The sequence below is a fragment of the Acyrthosiphon pisum genome, chromosome X, assembly GCF_005508785.2.
Source record: "Acyrthosiphon pisum isolate AL4f chromosome X, pea_aphid_22Mar2018_4r6ur, whole genome shotgun sequence".
NCBI classification, from domain to species: Eukaryota; Metazoa; Arthropoda; class Insecta; order Hemiptera; family Aphididae; genus Acyrthosiphon; species Acyrthosiphon pisum.
Genome location: NC_042493.1, coordinates 72,575,071 through 72,596,531, shown reverse-complemented (window position 1 = coordinate 72,596,531; position 21,461 = coordinate 72,575,071). Strand labels below are relative to the sequence as shown.

General features: G+C 28.4%; 1 protein-coding gene across 4 annotated transcripts; it reads right to left on the bottom strand.

Moving 5' to 3' along the window:
- Window positions 1–207: 207 nt before the first annotated feature.
- On the bottom strand, window positions 208–20,664 carry LOC100575220. 4 transcript variants are annotated; one of them, XM_016802361.2, is made up of 4 exons: window positions 20,642–20,664; window positions 16,227–16,371; window positions 6,570–6,644; window positions 208–2,085 (listed from the first exon to the last, which is right to left on the bottom strand). In XM_016802361.2, the coding sequence occupies exons 2-4, from the start codon at window positions 16,324–16,326 to the stop codon at window positions 251–253; spliced, it is 2,010 nt and encodes a 669-aa protein (XP_016657850.1). In that variant the 5' UTR covers window positions 16,327–16,371; window positions 20,642–20,664; the 3' UTR covers window positions 208–250. The 4 variants fall into 4 exon arrangements, with proteins under 4 accessions (XP_016657850.1, XP_016657849.1, XP_016657848.1 ...); XM_016802360.2 differs by lacking the exon at window positions 20,642–20,664 and adding an exon at window positions 16,585–17,050; XM_016802359.2 differs by lacking the exon at window positions 20,642–20,664 and adding an exon at window positions 18,346–19,033 and having other exon boundaries at window positions 209–2,085.
- Window positions 20,665–21,461: the final 797 nt, after the last annotated feature.

Here is a 21,461-nt window from a genome sequence, read left to right as displayed (position 1 = left end):
TATTATAAATAATATGTACTATAGTTTATATCTATACTCTATAGTACTCAATTGTGTACGGAATTAGAATAAAACAGTACCCAAACGTGACGCGTTTTGGAATACAATTCCCAAACGTGCTGAAGCGTTCTTTGGCTCAATGTTAGATCTTACGTATGATTTTTTTTTATCGTTATATTATAATTTTTATCCCTTCATGTTACAAAAACTAATTACATAGGTACTTTGATTGCTGACTACTGAATATTATTCACATAACACAAATTATCATACTTTTGGTTTGGTTCTTACCCGTATTTGATTGAACCGGACACTCGATGCCATCTTTGGGCTGCGGCGACGGCGAGACAACTTTATGGACTATCGGGTTCTCGTCGTCAGTGGTTGATGTCATAACAGGAAACTGTGGCGACAATTCCGGTGAAACTGTATGGTGGTTGGCCACAACAACTTCCGTCATCACTGAGTTTTTGACGGCCACCGGCTGCTCAACTACAATGGACAGAGACAATAGACTGGAAATGGATATGGCTGGGTCGCTTTTGATCTGCTGTTCACTCTCAATTTGCTGCTCAATGGCAATGGACACATTCAGCGGACAAGACACGGATGAAACGTTTGCACCTTCGATCCGCTGTACTCTCTCAATCTGCTGTTCGGCGGTAGTGGACAGAGTCAACGGACAGAACATGGATGAAACGATATCATCGTCGGTCTTTTGTACATTCTCATTTTTCTGCTCGACGGCAATGGTCATAGTCAGTGGACAAGACATAGATGAAACGTAGTCACATTCGAACTGCTTTGAACTCTCGATTGGCTGCTCGACGGTATTGGACAGAGTCAGTGGACAGGACATAGATAAAACGTTGTCACCTTCGATCTGCTGTACCACCTCGATTTGCTGTTCGACGGTAGAGGGTGGATTCAATGGACAGGACATGGATGAAACGTTGTCACCTTCGATCTGCTGTACCACCTCAATTTGCTGTTCGACTGTAAAGTGTGGATTCAATGGACAGGACATGGATGAAATGTTGTCATCTTCGATCTGCTGTACCATTTCGATTTGCTGTTCGACGGTAGAGGGTGGATTCAATGGACAGGACATGGATGAAATGTTGTCATCTTTGATCTGCTGTACCACCTCGATTTGCTGTTCGACGGTAGAGGGTGGATTCAATAGACAGGACATGGATGAAACGTTGTCACCTTCGATCTGCTGTACCACCTCAATTTGCTGTTCGACTGTAAAGTGTGGATTCAATGGACAGGGCATGGATGAAATGTTGTCATCTTCGATCTGCTGTACCATTTCGATTTGCTGTTCGACGGTAGAGGGTGGATTCAATGGACAGGACATGGATGAAACGTTGTCACTTTCCATCTGCTGTGAACTCTCGATTGGCTTCTCGACGGTATTGGACAGAGTCAGTGAACAGGACATGGATGAAACGTTGTCACCTTCTATCTGCTGCGAATTCTCGATTAGCTGCTCGGCGGTATTGGACAGAGTCAGTGGACAGGTCATGGATGAAACATTGTCACCATCGATCTGCTGTAGACTCTCGATTGGCTGCTTTTTGGCAGTGGATGGAGTCGGCGGACGAGATACAGATAAAATGGGGCCATCACTTTCGTGATGCACTGGCTTCTCCGCGTATACGGTGGCCGGTTTTGTAATGTCTATCGAAGATCTGGAGTCAGCCACGCACACCAGTTGCTGCTTCTTCTGGTTAGCGAAGTCAATAGTTTCCAATACTTCATACTTCTGATTGTTTTTGTCATCATCGTTGTTATTATTATTGTTGATTGTGACGCCGTTGACGACGGGCAATTCCGAATATCCAGACTGGCTGCAGTTGCACTGATCATTACTTGGCGGTGGTTCCAAAATTGTTATCTTCATAACCTCAGCTGAACTGGATAGCCGATTGTTGGCCAATTGTTGTATGCCCGATTTGCGTTTGAGGACCCTCGGCGAAGATGATGGTGGTGCCTGTGGCCGTGGAGACAGTGACGTCTTAAAAACGCTAGTTTTTTTGCTCGACCTACATGAATTGACCGACCTTGAATTAAAAGATCCTGTGAACAGACAACCATAACACTTACTATTAGTAATTATTTTTATAATTTATACGAGTTCTGTATACGTATTTACACAAGACAACTGTATTTAGTTTAATACAAATACGAAATTTAATTTTCCATACTATTATTATTCATAAGTTAAAACTAATTTCTGTTAAGGTATAGTATTATATAAAAATCGATTAATTACACGCCTATTTTAAGTTATACTAAATGGCAACATTTTTACCGGTCGTTTTACAAATAATTGTTTGTTTCTTTATTGTCCTGTGGTTTTTGTTATTTACAACCTAGGATTCAAGACAATTTTTCCATCCTAAATGCTTATTTAATTAACAGGGGCTGTGGCTACTGCCGTTATTTGATATTTAATGGCCACATTGGCTGTTTTAATAAGTACGTATTTATATAATTATTAATAGATCTACAAATCATACTGTACACATTTTTAAGAACTATAGAATAGTTAGTGTTGTAAATAATAAGTACGGATATAGATCAACGATATGAATAAGAAAATATTAAGTTACATACAATCTATTAGATGAAACTATAATTTTTTCATATATGGAGCCGTAGTTGAATCGGCAAAAATATTCCACCATAAGTAGGCTTTTATAACACAAAACGAAATAAATACTTTCATTGACACCCTCCCCCCATCAAATGATGCCATAACTACTCATTTGTATTTTAATGATTTATAGATCCATATTCTATTGACTATTATATAATATCAATAAGAAATTTGTTGTTTAAAAAATTGGAATACGGAACATAAAGAATGTAAATATTTTATTATTGTATATTGGTATCCAATACAGATAAATGAGAATAGTTTGTTGATTAAGGGCCGTTCTTACAATGTACGGTAAAGTGTCGGTTAACGCTAACTGACTGATAACAGATTTTTTTACCGGCAGAATTCGGCCGGTTAAGTGTCGGTTAACTTTAACCGGACGTCGTAAGAACGGCCCTAAATGTCATTATAGATCTTAAACTCAATTTCCACAAAGTGTTCTGTACATTTGTTATGTTGTTAAAAAAAAGCATAAAATCTTAAATATTTTTTTAATACATTATTGGTTAATGAGCAACTCATAAATATTATAAAAGTTCAGAATGACTACGAGTTTCTAAAAACAGTTATTAGGTACATTATAACATATTTTAAATCATTTTTATTAGGTAATATCTATAATATGTTTAATTTCACAAGAAAGGTACCTACATTCTGAAGATGCAAATCTACAATTAAAATAAAAGGCCATCAACATTTGTTTGTACACCAAAAACTTTCGATTCTGTAAAACATACAATTTAGTTGAACAATTCTTACTTTTTGTACTAAACTGTACTAAATTCAATTAAGAACATAGTTTAGAATAGAAATCAAAGTTGGAATAAGTGATTCAAGTCTATATAAAAAAATGGTTTTTAGAGTTCCTTACAGAACCAAGAAACTACGTGTTAGGAGTTTAGGACCCATGTGTTATATTAAAATATTAATGTACTTAATATCAATTAGAATCTTTTAAATATAATATTATAATTTAATGACTTATAAACAATTAGATTCAAATACATTTCTCATTATTGATTATCTACATTGAATAATATTTTGAAATACCTACTCAATATAAATGTATTTTAAATAGTTCAAAGTTATTCTAATAAGTAATTACTAAGTATAATTTTTCAACATTAAATACAAATACACTATTTTAATTATGCAATGCAAAGGTGATGGTTTATTTTTTTTTTAATTTATAAAAATAACCTTTTGAACTTTGAAGTGTAAGTTATAAATTATAATATATTAACTCACTGTTAAAGTGCCATCGCTGAATGGCTCCTTTATGAAGCCTACATATTAGTTATTAATTTTATAAAATAGTATTTAATGATTTAGATATCTCTTTACCTTATTATACCAAATATATTATGTAGCTCATAAAATTTTCAAAAAAAATTTTAGGTAGTATATATAAATATATCACTCATGCAGAGACAATATTATAATTTTGTATAACCATTACCAGAACGTAGAAACAACTCGAGGCCTCAGTGACAAGCTAACTCAAATAAAATGGTACCTATATATTTATATTTGGATTTTTTTTACATGTGTATAGGTACTGCATACAAAATATAAACTGAGTAAGAATAATATGTTTTCAAAAGCTTCATGTAACAATAACAATACTATGTAATATTTGAAATTGGTTGTTTATTGCTATTATTATATTTTATTTGATGGTATTGTATATCAAATTGAAAAATGTCTATTTTTGCTATCAAGAAATCTACACGAAAATAACTGCAAGTTTACGTTAAGGTTTCGATTTTTCACTCTTAGTTCCATAGTCATTATTTACATTTTGTTTATAATACAATATAGAGTGTTATATTTACTGGAAACTCAAATGGAAATTAAATATAATATTTTGTATTCAACTATCAAATAACATTCATACAAAAAGTTAATTGGTGAAATGTGATTTCCTCAAGCAATCGGAAACCTACGGAAAATATCTACGCTACTCAGAGTAGCCGAAAATGAAAATAATTTCCATTGTTACACTAGGTATTATAAATTGTTTATGTAAAATGCATTTTATTACAAATTTCAAGAAAACGTTCTCTGGTTTTAAACAAAAATATATGAAAAGCATACAGTATCATGTAAAATTAGGTTAAAAAAAAATATATATTTTACACTCAATTATAAACGTTAAAAACAAAATATTTATAAGAAGAGGTTCAGTTAACACTATTTTAATGTTTTTATTATTATTTTTTTTAGCTTTTACCGCGGTTTTGAAATCTTTTGGAGGCATTTATAGTTACTAGTTGCTACGCATGAATACTAGAGTGCACTGCAGTATTAGGTGTACGAATAAATATTATGAAAAATACGCAGCGCATTACAACTGCCTTACAAAACTCTATTCAATTACGACGTAGTGAAAATAATTGGCGAGTACAACAAAAGTGTAACGGTGTTGTTTATTTACTAAAAACATAGAATGAAAATAAAAAAGTTGAAACCAATTTATTCACCGATAAAAACTTTTTTAATAAACGTACTTAGTAGTTAGTTGTTTAGGTACGCACAGTTCTGTAACTTGGCCCGGAGAAAATTTATTCGAGTATGCATAGTGTATATTATACAGCTGTTATATATTACAACAGTTCATGAAACTGTATTATCATTACTTTACGAGCTTTTCTTTTTTTAAGATTATTGGTAGGTGCCTATGTATACAGTGATTGAAAAAACCGTAAAACTGTAACAATGAAACAATCGCACAGTTCATTAATTTTGCACATTTTAAATATGTACGCACGTGCAATAGGTAGGCACGTTTATATAAATAATAAAATAACCTCCATAAATGATACCAATAGTTTTTTATATTCACTTAAGACGTAGGTAGGTATACCTATGGTTTTTTTTAAACCCATTAAAATTTAATCGTTTAAAAAGTTTAGAAAAATCTAATTTTGATTATGGCGTGAGTGAATAAACATCGATCGATATCAATACATATATTGTTACAATAATATTATAAGACCTCTTAAATTATAGTATAGTTTAAAATTATATTGAACAATTTTCTTTACTGATTTTTATTCATTTAGCGACCTGTACTTTCACTGTATACTGTGAAGCGTGTCCACAGTCCACAATTTCAAATCAGTCAACGACATCATTATACATCAAAGTTACATTAGAGTTATCAGAATTTAGAGTGGAATGTAGAAATATGTGTAAGCAATTGACGAATAACACTAGGTATATTAACACGTATTTTTCAACAAATACATGGCTTTAAGTTATAAATGTTTGAAAAAAAATGCTCAGATTAAACAAATTTAATCAAAATAATATTTAAGAATTAACCTTATTTAACCGTATTAAATAATATAGACTTTGGGAGCCAAGGACTGGAACCTTTTGAATTTATCGGTACCGGTTCTGGTACTGGTTCTCCATGAATAAAATAGCTGTTCCGGTTCAGTTCTGGTTTTTTTGATAAAAAAGGTATCGCTTACAGATAATTTGAGTACCGAAAATGATAATTTCAACTATCTATCCGGAATGCGGGTTTAATTAAGTATATGAGAAATATTAGAAAACTCATATGATCATACATAGTTTATACACAAAACAGTATTAAATGATAAATAAAATTATTTTATTTTTGAACCTAAAAGAACTTATTTTATTTAAAAATTCCTGTTCGGTTCTGGTACTTTATTAAAATATAGGTTTCGGTCCCGGTTCTGGTTTTTAATATTTTAAAGGTTCCGGTTCCAGAACCGGTTCTTTTAGGTTCGGTTCCAGTCCCTAATTTGGATACATTCAAATATAAATAAGTAGGTAGGATATTCGATGATTTACGTTCTATGTAAATTATAGAAAACTATTGTAAAACTGTGCCTGAATTATTTAAAAATAAACTGTAATATACTTGAGGTATGTTTTGACTGTGCTTCGACATCATTCGACGATGAACTATCACACGAGACTTTCACTGTGTTAAGGTCTAAAACATAATTTAAAGTGGGATTGAGGTTTGTTCATAATTTTATTAACTTAAAAGTACACACGTGAACTACAAATTAAAGCCAGTTGCTATACATTAATAATATTAGATACTGTGTCAGACACTGTCAGTGGTGAATGCCAAGAGGAAGCCACATATAAACACTATAAAATTATGTTTTTTTTACAAAAATAAAAGCGGCTAAAATAATAAGATTTTTATAATTTATACTTGTTGTAATATACAATAAAAATGTGCGTGGACCTGCATTTTATTAAAATGTACAACAATACATTTGTAAATAATAAAAATATAATTTTAAATAAAAAGTAATAAGTAAACATTTATATTTTATTTTATAGACAATAACACAATTATACATATTATTATGAAATTTGTTTACTGTATATTGATATGCAATTAAGGGCACATGGCCGTATATACATTATATTAATTAATGTATAAATATAAATATGATATGAAGGTAACTAAATACTTAATAGGTACCCGGAATAAAAAAAAGTTACTAGATTTTTTTTTATCCGATTTTCGCATTTTGTCATACTTACCATAGCCATTGATTTTATATTTTATATTTTATATATTATATCTATATAAAATCAAGTTTTAAGTACCCTACAAGTTATAAGTGTACGGATAAATGAGTGATGTATCGAATATGAATAGGTTATATTATTAATAAAACTCGTGTGCGTGGGTTCATATATTATTCGAATACCAGGAAGACGATTGAGGGTTGACAATAAAAAATTCAAAAATATTGCATTTCAGTATCACATATTGTCGTGGAAAGTTGGGATAAAAAATGGCCCAGAGAAATTTTTCTAAAAATAAATATATCATATATAGGACGTCATACCTGCAAATTGTGTTGTATCCGTATTACAAACGTACCACATACTAAATTTGCACTCAGCAGATCCAATTTTGTATAGTAGCTATACTTTTAGAGTGAACTTGCTATCAAAGTCAAATGTTAGAATATTATCTGTGTTTGTACGATGGTTTTTTTTATGATGATTTTAATTTTTAAACATGTTATGATGGGTACGTAAAATATTACTATTTAAAAATTGAAACATCATAAAAAAATCGATGACGCACGCATACTATAGGTTACCTCTAAGTTTTATAATAAGTTAATTCGTATATTTTATATTGACTAAATTTGCAAGGTAGTAAGTTGTACGTTTGTAATGTGGAGATAACACGATGTCCTCTTAAAAATTATACGTTTATCGAATACGATAATTTATCATTGTTTTAGGTTCCTAAACATAAGTTTAGATCACCTTATATACCAGTTGTGTCCGTTCGTCTGCTAATTACCAGTACGATATATTACATAGTTCCGATTGTTGATATTAAGATATTTATTTATTCACTAATATGTATTTACTTTACGTAGTTACAATTGTTTTTACTAAGATATTTATTTTCGATTGTTGTTAAGATAATAATTACTTATTGTATAAGTATTTAATATAGATCCAAAAATCCAAAATCCAAAATCATCCAAAAAATATCGAAAAATCAAATTGCCACGAATTATAGTTTATTGCTTTATATTATAAGATACATTTGGAACCCTGGAATTTAGCACGCTAAATAAAAACCACCTGCCAAATATTTGTGTAAGAGCTATAATATAGGTTTTTTTATTTATTATCTTTGGTTATAATATTTCGTAGTTTTTAGACTTGCCACCACACTCTTTAATGATAGGCATTTATCTTCAAAATTAAACAGAATTTGTTAAAGCTATGTTATTAGTTATTACCATCACTAGAGTACCTAAATATGATTGTTTATCGACACAGTATGGCAACATTTTATTTATTCACTTATTAAACGAAAACGTAATAAGTATTTGGCAAAAATGTCAAATAGTTAGCGATTGCTTCCAGAGGTAAAAAATTCAGATGTAAAATAACGCGATACCAAGGGCGTCCGATAAAATTTGTCAAGAGGGGAGGGTATTTTCTTTTTAAATTTGTTGTTTCCTTGTCCGGTTAGTGATGAAGTATTGCTTGTGACTTGTTTACTTTCATATAGATAAGGAATGTAGAAACTATTAATGAATTATACGTAGATAGTTAATTAAAACTTAATTTTACAGCATTCATTTTAATTAATTGTTACCTATGTAAATTTAATTTAACAAATGTATTTTTTTTTAATAAAAAAATGTTACCAGTGATTTGATAACTTTAAGAAATGTTTAAAATTAATAGTTTTTAGTTTATTCAGTCATTCAAGTCAGTAATACCACAAACTTGAAAATTTGAAACTATTTGCAATCTATGAACATTTAATTTCTTTGTCAAAAAACTAAAAACTTGATTAACCCCGCAGTACTGAAAACTTGACCTCGACACTACATGTCACAAGTCTATAAAAGCAACATTCTAAGTTCTAACATTCCTAAACGAGTGTAATAAAAATCACTCAACAAAAAAAATGTAATCATTTTAATTTTTTGAAATATTTATTTTGTGATATTATTACTTAGATAATGATCGAGGTTGGGATTTCGATTCATTTTGCATTGTTTTCCGAATCTAGCTACACGATACTCGTTTTATAATACACACGAATAGAATAAGAAATTTTTATTTTAAATTTCTTAATGATTTTAAATTTTAAGGTCATTTTTTGCATGTATTTTTCAGGGTGTTTTAAAGTTTTCTAAAATTTGTAGGTTTATATGCTTTTACATGATTTTTATATAAATTTAACCAACTATAATATCTAATATCTATCTATTTACAGGTAAATAAATATATTATTATCTAAACCTATAAAAAAAAGAAATAATTAATTTCTCTGTTTAAAGAAATCCAAAACGATTAGTTCTGTCTGTAAGACTTTTTTACACTCCTTTAAGAGTTTAAAAAGTATATTATCATTATTATACCAAATTTATATTGGAAATTATATCGATATTATCAAAAATAAATATAATTTAGTGCATTATTCAGAATTTTTAAGGCTTTATTGAATTTTTTTAGGGCATTAAAATTATAAATTATGATTATGATAATTGACCTATAAGAAGGCAAGAGAAGGCAATTTCCCCTACTACCCCCTCCCGTGAGGATGCCCTTGTGCGATACTACCCAGGTCTGAGTATAATATATTATGTAATGTAATGAAAAATAAGAAGTTATAATTGATTTTTCGTTACAATTAATGTGACGTGGATACCGTATAATATATATACATTAGGTATACTCTTATATAAATGTATATAATACTACAACATTTACTGTCACGAGGGTTAAGTTGTGAGTGTATTTTAATTTTTGTCAATACGAGACACATCATAATTTTTAGACATAAATACAATTGCAGTTGAGTGCAGTATATAATATTGGTCTCAATAAAAGACCGGACAGAATAAAATATTTAGTTTTCTTTAGTACCTACCATGAAATAAATATTCAAATTTCAGAAATAAAAATAGAATTCTAATAGAATTTTATTAAAAATTAAAAGATGTTGATCAAGTCAAATCTGTTTACGTAATTGAAAAATCTAGTTATTATATATTAAGACGTAAACCAGTCATAATTATTTTGTCAAGCTTTCAGATTTAATCTGTAAAAAAACTTTGCTACATTCAACTCGCTTAACATTTATTTAGATAAAATAAACTAAGCGGTTTTGTTATTACATTTCATAAACTAATTTTTGTAACTTGTACAATTTAATTCAAATCCCCTTATTCGGTTTATAAATTTACTATAAATTATTACCAAAAGACGTTTCGTCCGTTTTTATAAATAATTTATTTTTATTTGTTGTCAGTTCTTACAAATATGAAATATTAAGTATAAGTGTAACGTCTTAAATATTTCTTATTTTATTTTTTGAATAATATTTTATTGTATGTCTCATAATATGAATATGTGTCTTGGCATACTATAATATTAACATAATATTCGTATACATAAACTCAAGACTGGGCTGCGAGTTAATAAATTAAGAGTTAAGTTGATTTTAACTTATTAACTTAACTTACTAGTTCAGTGTTTTAATTACTTAACTTTAACTTAACTCATTTTCCTCTCCATTAACTTAAAATCAACTCATATTATTTTTATTTTCCTAACTAAGTCAATTTTCGTATTATCCAGAAAAATATTTTGTTTATTACGAGTTTTCGGTTTATAATAATTATTATAAGTTTGTAGAATATAGAAAATATTATCAGAAAAAAATAAGGTATATTTACAAAGAACTTCATATTTATATTTAATGATAAAAACTAATAAATTGTATTAATTAGGGGCTTATAAATAATAATATAGGGGTAAAATTAGTCACCCGTCAATAGCCCACGTCGCTTATCATGATTTTTGAATAATTTGTTTACCTAACCAAACCGAATTCTATAGGTGCATACTTAAAAGTTAATTTATAAATGTGGGTTCGTATGTCAATAGTCAAATAAATATAAGTGGATAAAACTTTAAAATTATTTGTAAACAGTTAAAAATCTTAACTTTTACATCCTGATAGGTAAAATATATTCAAAAACAGAAATATCGAATATTGATAAATATATATTTAATTAATATCAATCAACACGTCTGTGGTAGAGTCACATGTTACATGCTTAATAAATAATTTCTAGTACTAGGTATTCTAATACTCTTGTACATGAACGTTATTTTGTTAAAAATAAATAAGTAATTAGATGTCACAATAGTATTTTATATGCCACTACAATATATTATATGGAAACTAGTAAACAATTGTCTTTAAAATGTTTCCAACAAAATTTAATATAATAATATTAAATAATACATAGTTAATGATAATTTGGAACAGTGGCGAGACCGGCTATAAAACCTAATCCCAAAATTCCCCTAGATGTAATTTTGCCCGCTTATGTTATTTTTGATCATTTCTGTATGGAACAAAATACAATTCACTTGTATATCCCGTAAGTCGTTGTTTTTAAATTATATAACCATGGTCAATAAAAATAAAAAAAAAATGATAATATTTGTTAATTAATTTATACCTAGGTGAACATTCCCAAATGCCACAAATAAAAGTTAAACTCGTTATATTATACAACCATGCTGTATAAATATATCATATTAAATATTATACATATATAAACACAAACACATATTCATTTGTATGTAAAAAGAAAACTTTTTGAGAGGAATGTTACACGTGAATAAATATTTAAAAATTATTTTCACATACATTGAAAATTGTTAATTATAAAGTAGTCAAATATTAGTTATTAAGTATATATTAACCGTCGTTAAAAAAATAAATTAAATTATTAATTTATAATATACATTTTTTTATTTATTTATTTTTGTTTATAATATTTTAGTAAAGCAAATTGAATAAACCGACTTATAAGCATTAAAAGTCTTTAGAGGATGTTATACACTTGATGTTAATTTAAACATAAAATATAAATTAAATTTATAAACTACCCAATCTAAAACAATAAAATATTTTATCCTACCTACCATTTTAAAAAATCTTAATAGATTTAAATTTGATTTCTCAGCTATATTATTTAAAAAACGTATTAAAATATTGCTCAAATTATTGAACACCACACTGTCCTGTACATAATTATTTATGTTTAATCACCATATTTACTTTATTATATTACTCAAGTACAGAAAAATAACATAGTTGAATACATAGCAGTATATTATAATATACCTTATAAGTAATTATCAATTGTGTGCATGATATCTAGTTTGGGTTTATTAAATGTTGGACTATTTTAATTATTCAGAAAATAAACAAAACCGGTGGTTTGGTAATTACAGTATTAATTACCTATTCTTCATTATCATACAATTTAGTTTGATGTATAAGATTATAAAAGTTCAACAAATACCAAGTTTTATAGTTTGAGAAAATATTTTGAATATTAATACTTTACTGCTAATAAAAATGTTTACATTTATTGTAAATAATATGTTTGTGTACGGAGTGGTGTCTCACTATATTATTATACCTCGTCAGTCGTCTTTCGTACAAGACATTTTTTCAAAACAATATTAAATGGATACATTTTTTTTTTTTTTAGTATTTAGTTTTCATATTTATTGTTTTATTTTTATCATATACCTACCACAAAATATACTTTCCTTAAATTAAATAAATGGATATCATCAGTTTGTATAAGATCAATTTTTCTTAAAAATTTTAAATTACCCTTAATGATTTCATTAAGCATAATAATTAATAAACTCAATAAAGAATTTATTCACAATAAAAAAATAATATAATAAATGCATAGCTTTATTGCGTTTATATTTATATAATTACCTAATAAAAACAATAATTGAACTTTTACACATATAAGATAAAATGGACCTAGAAATTGATTATCATTTAACTCCTTTTTTAAAAATGATATGAAAAGTAATTAAATGATAACAATTAAAAAATAAATATGAAAAATTAAAATTGAAAATTAACTAAAATATTTACATCCATTTATAAATAATAATACAGTTATAATTTTGTTTTGAAAAATAACTAATACAAAAATGACTGACGTCTGACGAGATGTACTAACACAGTTAGACACCACTCCATATATAAACATATTATTCAAAGTAAATGTAATATTTATATTAGTAGTTAACTACACAATATTTAAAACTTTTTTCCAAAAAATCATTAGAATGGAGTTAAAAATTGTTGTTCTCAAATTTTCATAATTGGAACGTAAGCTTTAATTAAAAATGGTATCTTATTATATTCCAGAATTAATATTATATTATATTGTTTGTATAGCTTAAAAACACATTTTGGTTAAGCCGACTTTTCTGTTAAGGGTGATCCACTAGGGGTGTTCACCGTACATAAAAAAAAACATTTTATATTATCTTTTAGGAAAACCACCTTACTGTTAATTAATATAATTTTCTAATGAAAAGTAATTTAATAGTAATGTATTTGTTCGACCAAAAATATAAACCAACCATTTATAATACTAGGTACTGTGTTCATTAAAAAAATTTCTTATTTGAGTCACTTTAAGTTTCAAATAAGTGCTTGCGGTGAACTAAAAGTTAAACAGGATATATTTATTTTGATTAATAGTAAGTTTATGTATAATAGAGTATGCGCTGTTAATTGTTATCGTAGACTATAGTGTATAGCGTATACACAATAATAAGTTAATTAGAGTTATACGGCTATACAAAAACTCAACTAAAGCTTAAAACTATTTAAAAACTTTTAATCGATATTTGTTTGAAATTCATTTAAGTGGCTTTAAAAATGATATTTTTTACAGCCATTATCCAATATATAAATGTATAACTAGTTAAATATGATTTTATAATACAGATAAATCAATTTGAACATTAAAAACCCCGAGGAAATAAATCACGGTTCGAGTGAGGCACTTCATCAATTCAAACATTTCAGATGTATATAATTGTTTAGTTTTTCAATGCATTTGATGTTTCTTTAATTTATTTTATTAAAGTCAGTATTCATTGTTTATAGTAAGAACATAAAAATATAATTATAAAAGTCATGCTGATTAATCAACAAACTGACTAAAATCTGATAAAAACTATACTGAGAGATGTATTTATTTACGTATATTATGTACCTACTATAACTTAACGAGTAAATTAAACATTATCTAAAATCTTAAATCCAACAGAATATTTAAACCAATAATGTTTGAAAATATATATAATATCTGTAATAAGCAATAACGAATATACAATTTTACAGTTATATAAACTTTGTATGTGAAATATGATAAAACTATAAATTCATATTATAAGCAGAACCCACATGGTGTTATCAACTACCTATTAACGAAAAGTTAATTACATGTTAAAACCCAAAGTTATAAGACCTGATGAAAAGGTGAATTATTTCTTTTATGTTAAAAATGTACTAAAAGTATACCATAATACACGAAACATTCAAAAACAACAAAATCATTTTTTACAAAACTGTCGAAATTGACATTTTTTTCTTTCCGAATAAGTTATAATTTCACTGAGTAGATACTGTTTCTGTAAAAAATATCAGTAAAATATTATTCAAACTATTTGGATGATTAAAAACCACGAGTTAAAAAAATAAATAAATTTCTATATAAAATAAAAAACAAATATTTAATATTATATTTTTTATTATTAAAAGTAAAAAAAGTAGTTCTATAAATATATTGATTGTTTAAAATTTTATGTTTGTTACATTCTGTATACTGTTTTATATTTTTGCTTTTAAAGAGTCTAAATAAAAAAAAATATATATACCTAATAAAACCATCTTTTTTTTGTTATGTCCCTTAAGTTATGAAATTAATTATATTTATGGTATACAGTATACCGTATACTATAATAATAATCTAATACAACGGTTTTCAGAATGCTGTTTTCTAAATACCACATAAGGTTTTCTTAGGATTGAAAAATAGGACGTTAAAAAGATGGATCAAAAATTGGATTTTCTTTATTTTCTACAGGCGTAAGATAATCGTACAACTTTCCAAAATAAATATCAACAATAAACATATTTCGTTGATATAAGGAGTCACTGACGATGATTTATTTAAATACCACCATAGAACCATAATACTATATTAATCGAGTCGACTTAATAACCGTTAAACATAATATTATAGAATCATATCTATATAAATTGTTGGGTGATGCGTTAAAATAATATCGCATCGTGAATGCTACATTTATACGTATTACGTCCATAACTTAAGTCTGTGATTACTTCGGTCGAAGGTCTAATTACGATGACTAAATGTCGTACACGTGTAGTCCAGATATTATAGTTTATAATAATGCTATAATATAGTTACCTAACCTGTAAATATTATAAAAATATTATAGCTGTACCGCACGGCGTTGCCCATGCCAAAGATTTGTTTTTATTTATTAAATATATTTGTAAAAAAATGTAACCCTGTGCCATATTTTTACTAATAATTATAACAGTAATATAATATGTAACCAATTAACCAGCAGACATGTAAGCAAACAAAAAAGTATTCTTTTTCCGTGAGCTGAAAAAAATCATGTGTGAGGTATCTTATAGCTACATAGGTATAGGGATTGAAAAAAATCAAATATAAATGCTCACAAAGTCCTAAGGAATATATTGATATAACTTTTATTGAATATGGTTCAGTAGTTATTTGAGTCGATAAACTTTCGGATAAATCAATGTGGGTAAAAAATATATTGACCAAATATCAGAATTATTATATCCAATCATAATAACAGTTATATTATATAAATCGCAAACATTTATAAAGAACAAAATAACTAATTTCTACCTACTTAATTTCAGGAAACTTTTTTGATTTTTCTTCCAGTGAAAATCTCATTCGGAGTATTACGAACATTCAAAAAAAAAAAAATTAAGCCAAGTGACAAATTTAGTAGCTGTACCTATTATAAGGTCCCTTATAGGTATATAGTTCTTAACGGCGACGAATAAAATACCGATGTCCACCGAACTCCACGGATGTAATATAATAATAATATGATAGTTATAACTTATATTATTAATATTTACCTTGCTGATTCGAACAACGGCCCCACGAACTCGACAATGCGGCCCAACACGCGTCGCGGCCGTCTGGACCGAAGTTGTATATTCTGCAATTTCTATCCATCGTGGAATTCGACAAAACTTAAAGCCGCAGGTACCTCGTTAGTGTCTGAAAAACAGAAATATTTTCATACCAGTATTTTATCGGAATGCGATTAAACGATAATATAGTATATAATATCATAATATTAAATTGATGTTGTATTATTGCTACGATGAACGCGGTGCAATCGTCGAACGATAATAGGTGATATTATTAGAACGACTGTGTATTGAAAAAATATCGACATAAAAATTATTACTTAAAATAAAATAAAATTACTTGTCAACTGAGTTTGACTGAGGGATTTTTGATCGTAACTTCACGCATTAAAATTCGCGTTTGCAGGCGATCGAACACTTATTATACGCATTATTAATTAATATGAAATAACATAAGTCGTCATAGGAATTATTATAGTAACATAGTACCCATGTTAGGTAAGTATAAACATAAAAGTTTGTCTGAAAACCTTCAAGGCTACAACTACGGCTGAATTAAAATGCTCGTTAAGTGGAACGTTGTCGTTATCTCATAGATATTATAACGAACGCCTAATAACTTTCCAATACCAAAATATTTAATGTTATATTCTGGTTTATTTTTGTGTTTTTTTGACACATATTATTATGTGGAACCTAAACCTGGTTGGATGTCTTTTAGGATGTTTGTGCCTTTGATTATAAATTAATAGCCGTAGTTGTTTCCGAACCATAACGATGGCAAACTATTTAATATAAATACACCAAAGTGCTATAATACTCCTGTATAATAATATATTTTATAAAGACATACATTTTCTAATATATAAATTATATATATAGATCCATGGTCCAGCCGATCAAGGCACCCACTCACCGGTAAACTTCCATTTTTTTGTTTAACGAAATATTTTTAAGCCAAATTAGAACCAATTTTATTTAATATTCCATCATTTCTATCCAACGAATTTCTCTATAATACGAATTAATTTTTTTTTGTAGTCAACGAGATTTCGCGATAGTGAAGTCTCACTGTAATATCATTTTCGGGGATACGCGATCCCATGTTTGGTGAAATGTTAACATCGTTCAACATTGACAAAATATTTAATGGTCCGGCGCGCTGTTTTTGTCCCGGTCAAATGGCAGTTGAAGAGGTGATATATTATAATAATATTACTCATATCATGTATTTACGTTGCTTACGACCTACAGCAGCTCATGTCAGTGACAAGATAATAATAATAATAATTTCGTTATATTATTATTATAAAACGTCATGGCGACCGTGCGCTCGTTATTGCCGTCGTACCGATTCGTCGTTATTGTACGATGTGATCATTATAATGATCTCGTATGCGATAATAGGACGCGCAAACAGAATCATATGTCAGACGAGCGTGTTATTAATATGGGCCGTGGGTATAATAATATAATGCATTTAAATATTGTAAAGGTTGTGTGTCTGTGATGGGTAGGTGGCAGTATTCATACAGTACCTCAACGCCGACGTTGAATCCCCTTAATATATTATTATGTAGATATATTTATGTGTTATTACCTTTGCCCATATAATAATATGAACGGCACACACGTCAAGCCGCGGCCGTCCTTTTAAACGAACGAAAATGTTTTTTCTAAAAAAAGCACGCGCGGTGTGAATGGGTCGGTGGAGTTATATTTTAATATTAATGAATAATAATATGCTATATTATATATATGTACATTTTTAGCTTTAAGTATACTATGTTGAAATAAAATGTAATAACGACGAGAAACTTTTTTTTTACAGTATTGAGTTTATTTTCACGGATTACATCTATAGCAGTTGGCAAACACGATAATAATAATATAATAATGATGTAATAATATCATTTCGATCCGATTCGGAAGACGCGACCAACAATCGAATGTTTTCGTATATGAAAAAAAAATTACTAAACGATCGACTGGTACAGGACCATAGTACACTGTGTGTCCTCCCATAATATGTCTTATAAAATGTATATTATCGTAATAACTAATAACTATTAGGTAAGTAATAATCAAAACGTTTTTATACCTGCACTGTGGCGGAATCGATGGGCCCGTCGGTGTTTTCCACTATCGGATGATGGTGTGTTTTAAGCGTTCACTTATTGCAATTTTATTATAAATTCGTATTCGTGCCGCAATCGGCGGCCGGTCGACGATGGAGATATTATTATAATATATTATTATTATAAACTCTGATGAAGTAAAAACAAAAACTGCGGTTAACGCAGAGACGTGTACGATGCGACATAGGTAATAATAAATTGTAATATTGACACTATAGGAACGCGTTTTGCGCTACAGTGGTGATTTTAGAATATGAACATTTTTTTTGGCAATTACAATTTATTATTACAACTATAATATTATTATTATTGAATGATTTTAACGGACGACTGAGGTTTTGAAAACTTGTCTCGTGCGCGTCGGCTGTCGTAGTAATAACTTATAACAGTGTATGGAGAGACGTCCGCGGGTTGCGATAAAGTAAAGTTCGATAGCGCACCACCTGTTGTATCGCGAGGTGATTAAGACGATAGATACCGATTGCCGTGTGTGTTGGAGAGACGGATTTCATGATAGCGGAGGGAAAGACCCTGAGCATAGTGTGCTAAATTATTATATAGCATTAATATCATATTTTGTCGATGTATAATAAGTAATAATAACGACGCGTTTGACGTTCGTTTATCTTTCCTGTTCTAATACGATATAATATTTGTATTATTATTAATAATCAATATTATTGTTATACTGTTTTCGTTCGCCGCTGGAGTAGTTAGTCAATACTATATTGTTATGCTCTATAGTCCACTTCACAGCAGTAATAATATAATATTATGATCTAGTATTATTATCACACAAGTAATATGTATAAATTATATTATATATTGCCTATCTATCATTATAATCTTCTCCGACAGCCACGATTTCATGCAAAATATAACAACAATTATTTTATTGTTAAAATATACCAAGGTACTTACGTATATAAAAGAAATTTGACCGATGAACTCTTTTCTAGTATTGTACTATTGAAATTAATAAACGTGTAGTGCACATTCCAATCTTTCATTTAGTATTGTAGTTGAGCTTACGATTAACTGTCGGTTAAATCGTATTTGGAGGACATTATAATAACAGCCCTACCTAAGCCTTGTTTTAGATGGTTAATATTTATAGCGCAGTAGGTAGTATCGAATATTAGAATTGCGTCCGGACTACAGTTTGTATACAGGCTATTTTTTTTTTTTTTTAAAGAAATCCTTTATAATTGAAATCAACACATTTAATGTTTTTAAAAGTGTATTGAACTATAACAATATAACAATATGCTTTTATTCTTAAATTTTATTTTTATAAATAATATATTTACTAAAAACGTCCTTTACAGATTTAATAAAAATTACGTTACAAGTTATAGCTTTAATAGGCTACATAGCTGTTTAGATAAGATTTCCTTTCATTAGTATAATATTTAACTATATATATAACTAGTATAATAAATAAGGAAATGACGATGCGGTAATTTGTACCTATAAGTTATGAGTATAATGATACAAAGTGTAATCGTTGCATGACATATTGAATTATTCCATAAACATATTTTGTGAAACCCTATTAAGCGAATAGGGGGCCGATGCGCTCGATTGTATAATATTACAGAGGTCACAAAAAAAAACTTCGAAATCCATCAGAGCAGAAACACTTGGATTTTTCACGGTGGTGAGGCAGTATTTAATTAATTTTTCTTTCTAGTGTACCACTCATCCGTCCATCCATTGAAAACAATTTATGGCCCTGGTATGTACCTACAAGCTACGCTCCAAATGCCATCGACCAATAATGTGCACTTCAAGCTTATGTTTAATATTTAGAGTTGGTTATCAAACCGTTCACTATTCAGATAGGTACGAAAATAATGTCCGCGCTTGGTATCTGTCGACGTTTTTTCCTTCTGAATTTTGATTTTAAAACAAAGTATTATATGGATTTTGCATTTGTTTAAAAACGAGGTTATACACAACTTCAGAAATGTAATTTAAAAATACCGAGAAAATAACGACCACAGATCACGCGGATAATATTTTTTTCGTAAAATTCGACGTTAAAAATAATCGACATTCACACCGATACGAGCTCATAAAAATCGTTTTGTTTACCGTGTTTAAGAATAAAATATTATTAAAACTTGGCGGCCAGCGAGAACAAAATATTTATTGTGTTCTCTCAAGTTGATATTATATTAGTCGCGAGACGAATTATTCAAAAATTAAAATTACGCTTTATACCTATATTATAATCGTTTTTCTTGCTGTACTTACTTCGATTTGAACCAATCTGATTGAAATAATAATGTGTAAATTGTAAATATAATATTATTATGTAATTATGTGTTATGTGTTGCCACCTACAGTAAATTAAAGAAACATTATAATATTATACCAGCACAGTGCACACTACTTGTATAATACGTGCTACCAACTTTACCTAACTTTATTATGTCATTAAAGAAATAATTAATGAAATGAACATAACTTACGAGTTCACAATCAAACACTTTATAAGAAAAGCGTTAATGTAATATTTTAAAGTCGAACAAGTATAATCTATATATTTTGTATACTATATATTTTGTATAGGTACTAAATATTTTGTGAATAATATAATATAATAGGTACCTATTGTATTCGCTTTATTGGCCTTACATATTTTATAGCAACGATAACTGCAGGAGATTACAAAATCGTGTACCTACTGTATAGATACACCCAAAAACAATATAACATAACAAAGTAAAACAACAAGTATTATGTATGTTGTATGAGTTGATCGGAGTTCTCCTTCTATTCAAACAAAGATAATATTATGTAAAATTATGATATTAATAATGAAAACATAAAATAGTTATAGTTATAGTTACTGGTTACTCTTTACTTTCGGGAACCCATAATCTTTTATGCACCTTGCTTTATTATCCAAGTCTTCTTCGGCAATAAAGGCTTGCGTTAATACCGTGAATTTTTAGTCTCTTCTATCGTTACTCACTATAAAAAAATAATCGATTAAATAGTAAATACAAATATCAACTAATTTGTACGTTAATTTAAAATTAAAATTGTCAAAATATTACAGCAAAAATGT

Bases quoted from the DNA above. Each gene is read 5' to 3' on its own strand.
- LOC100575220 (XM_016802361.2), bottom strand. From the start codon at position 16,326: ATGGATAGAAATTGCAGAATATACAACTTCGGTCCAGACGGCCGCGAC. The intron at 6,645-16,226 runs GTAAATATTAAT...ATTATGTTTTAG, and splicing joins CCGTTGTTCGAATCAGCAAG to ACCTTAACACAGTGAAAGTC. The intron at 2,086-6,569 runs GTATATTACAGT...GTCTGTTCACAG, and splicing joins ACAGTCAAAACATACCTCAA to GATCTTTTAATTCAAGGTCG.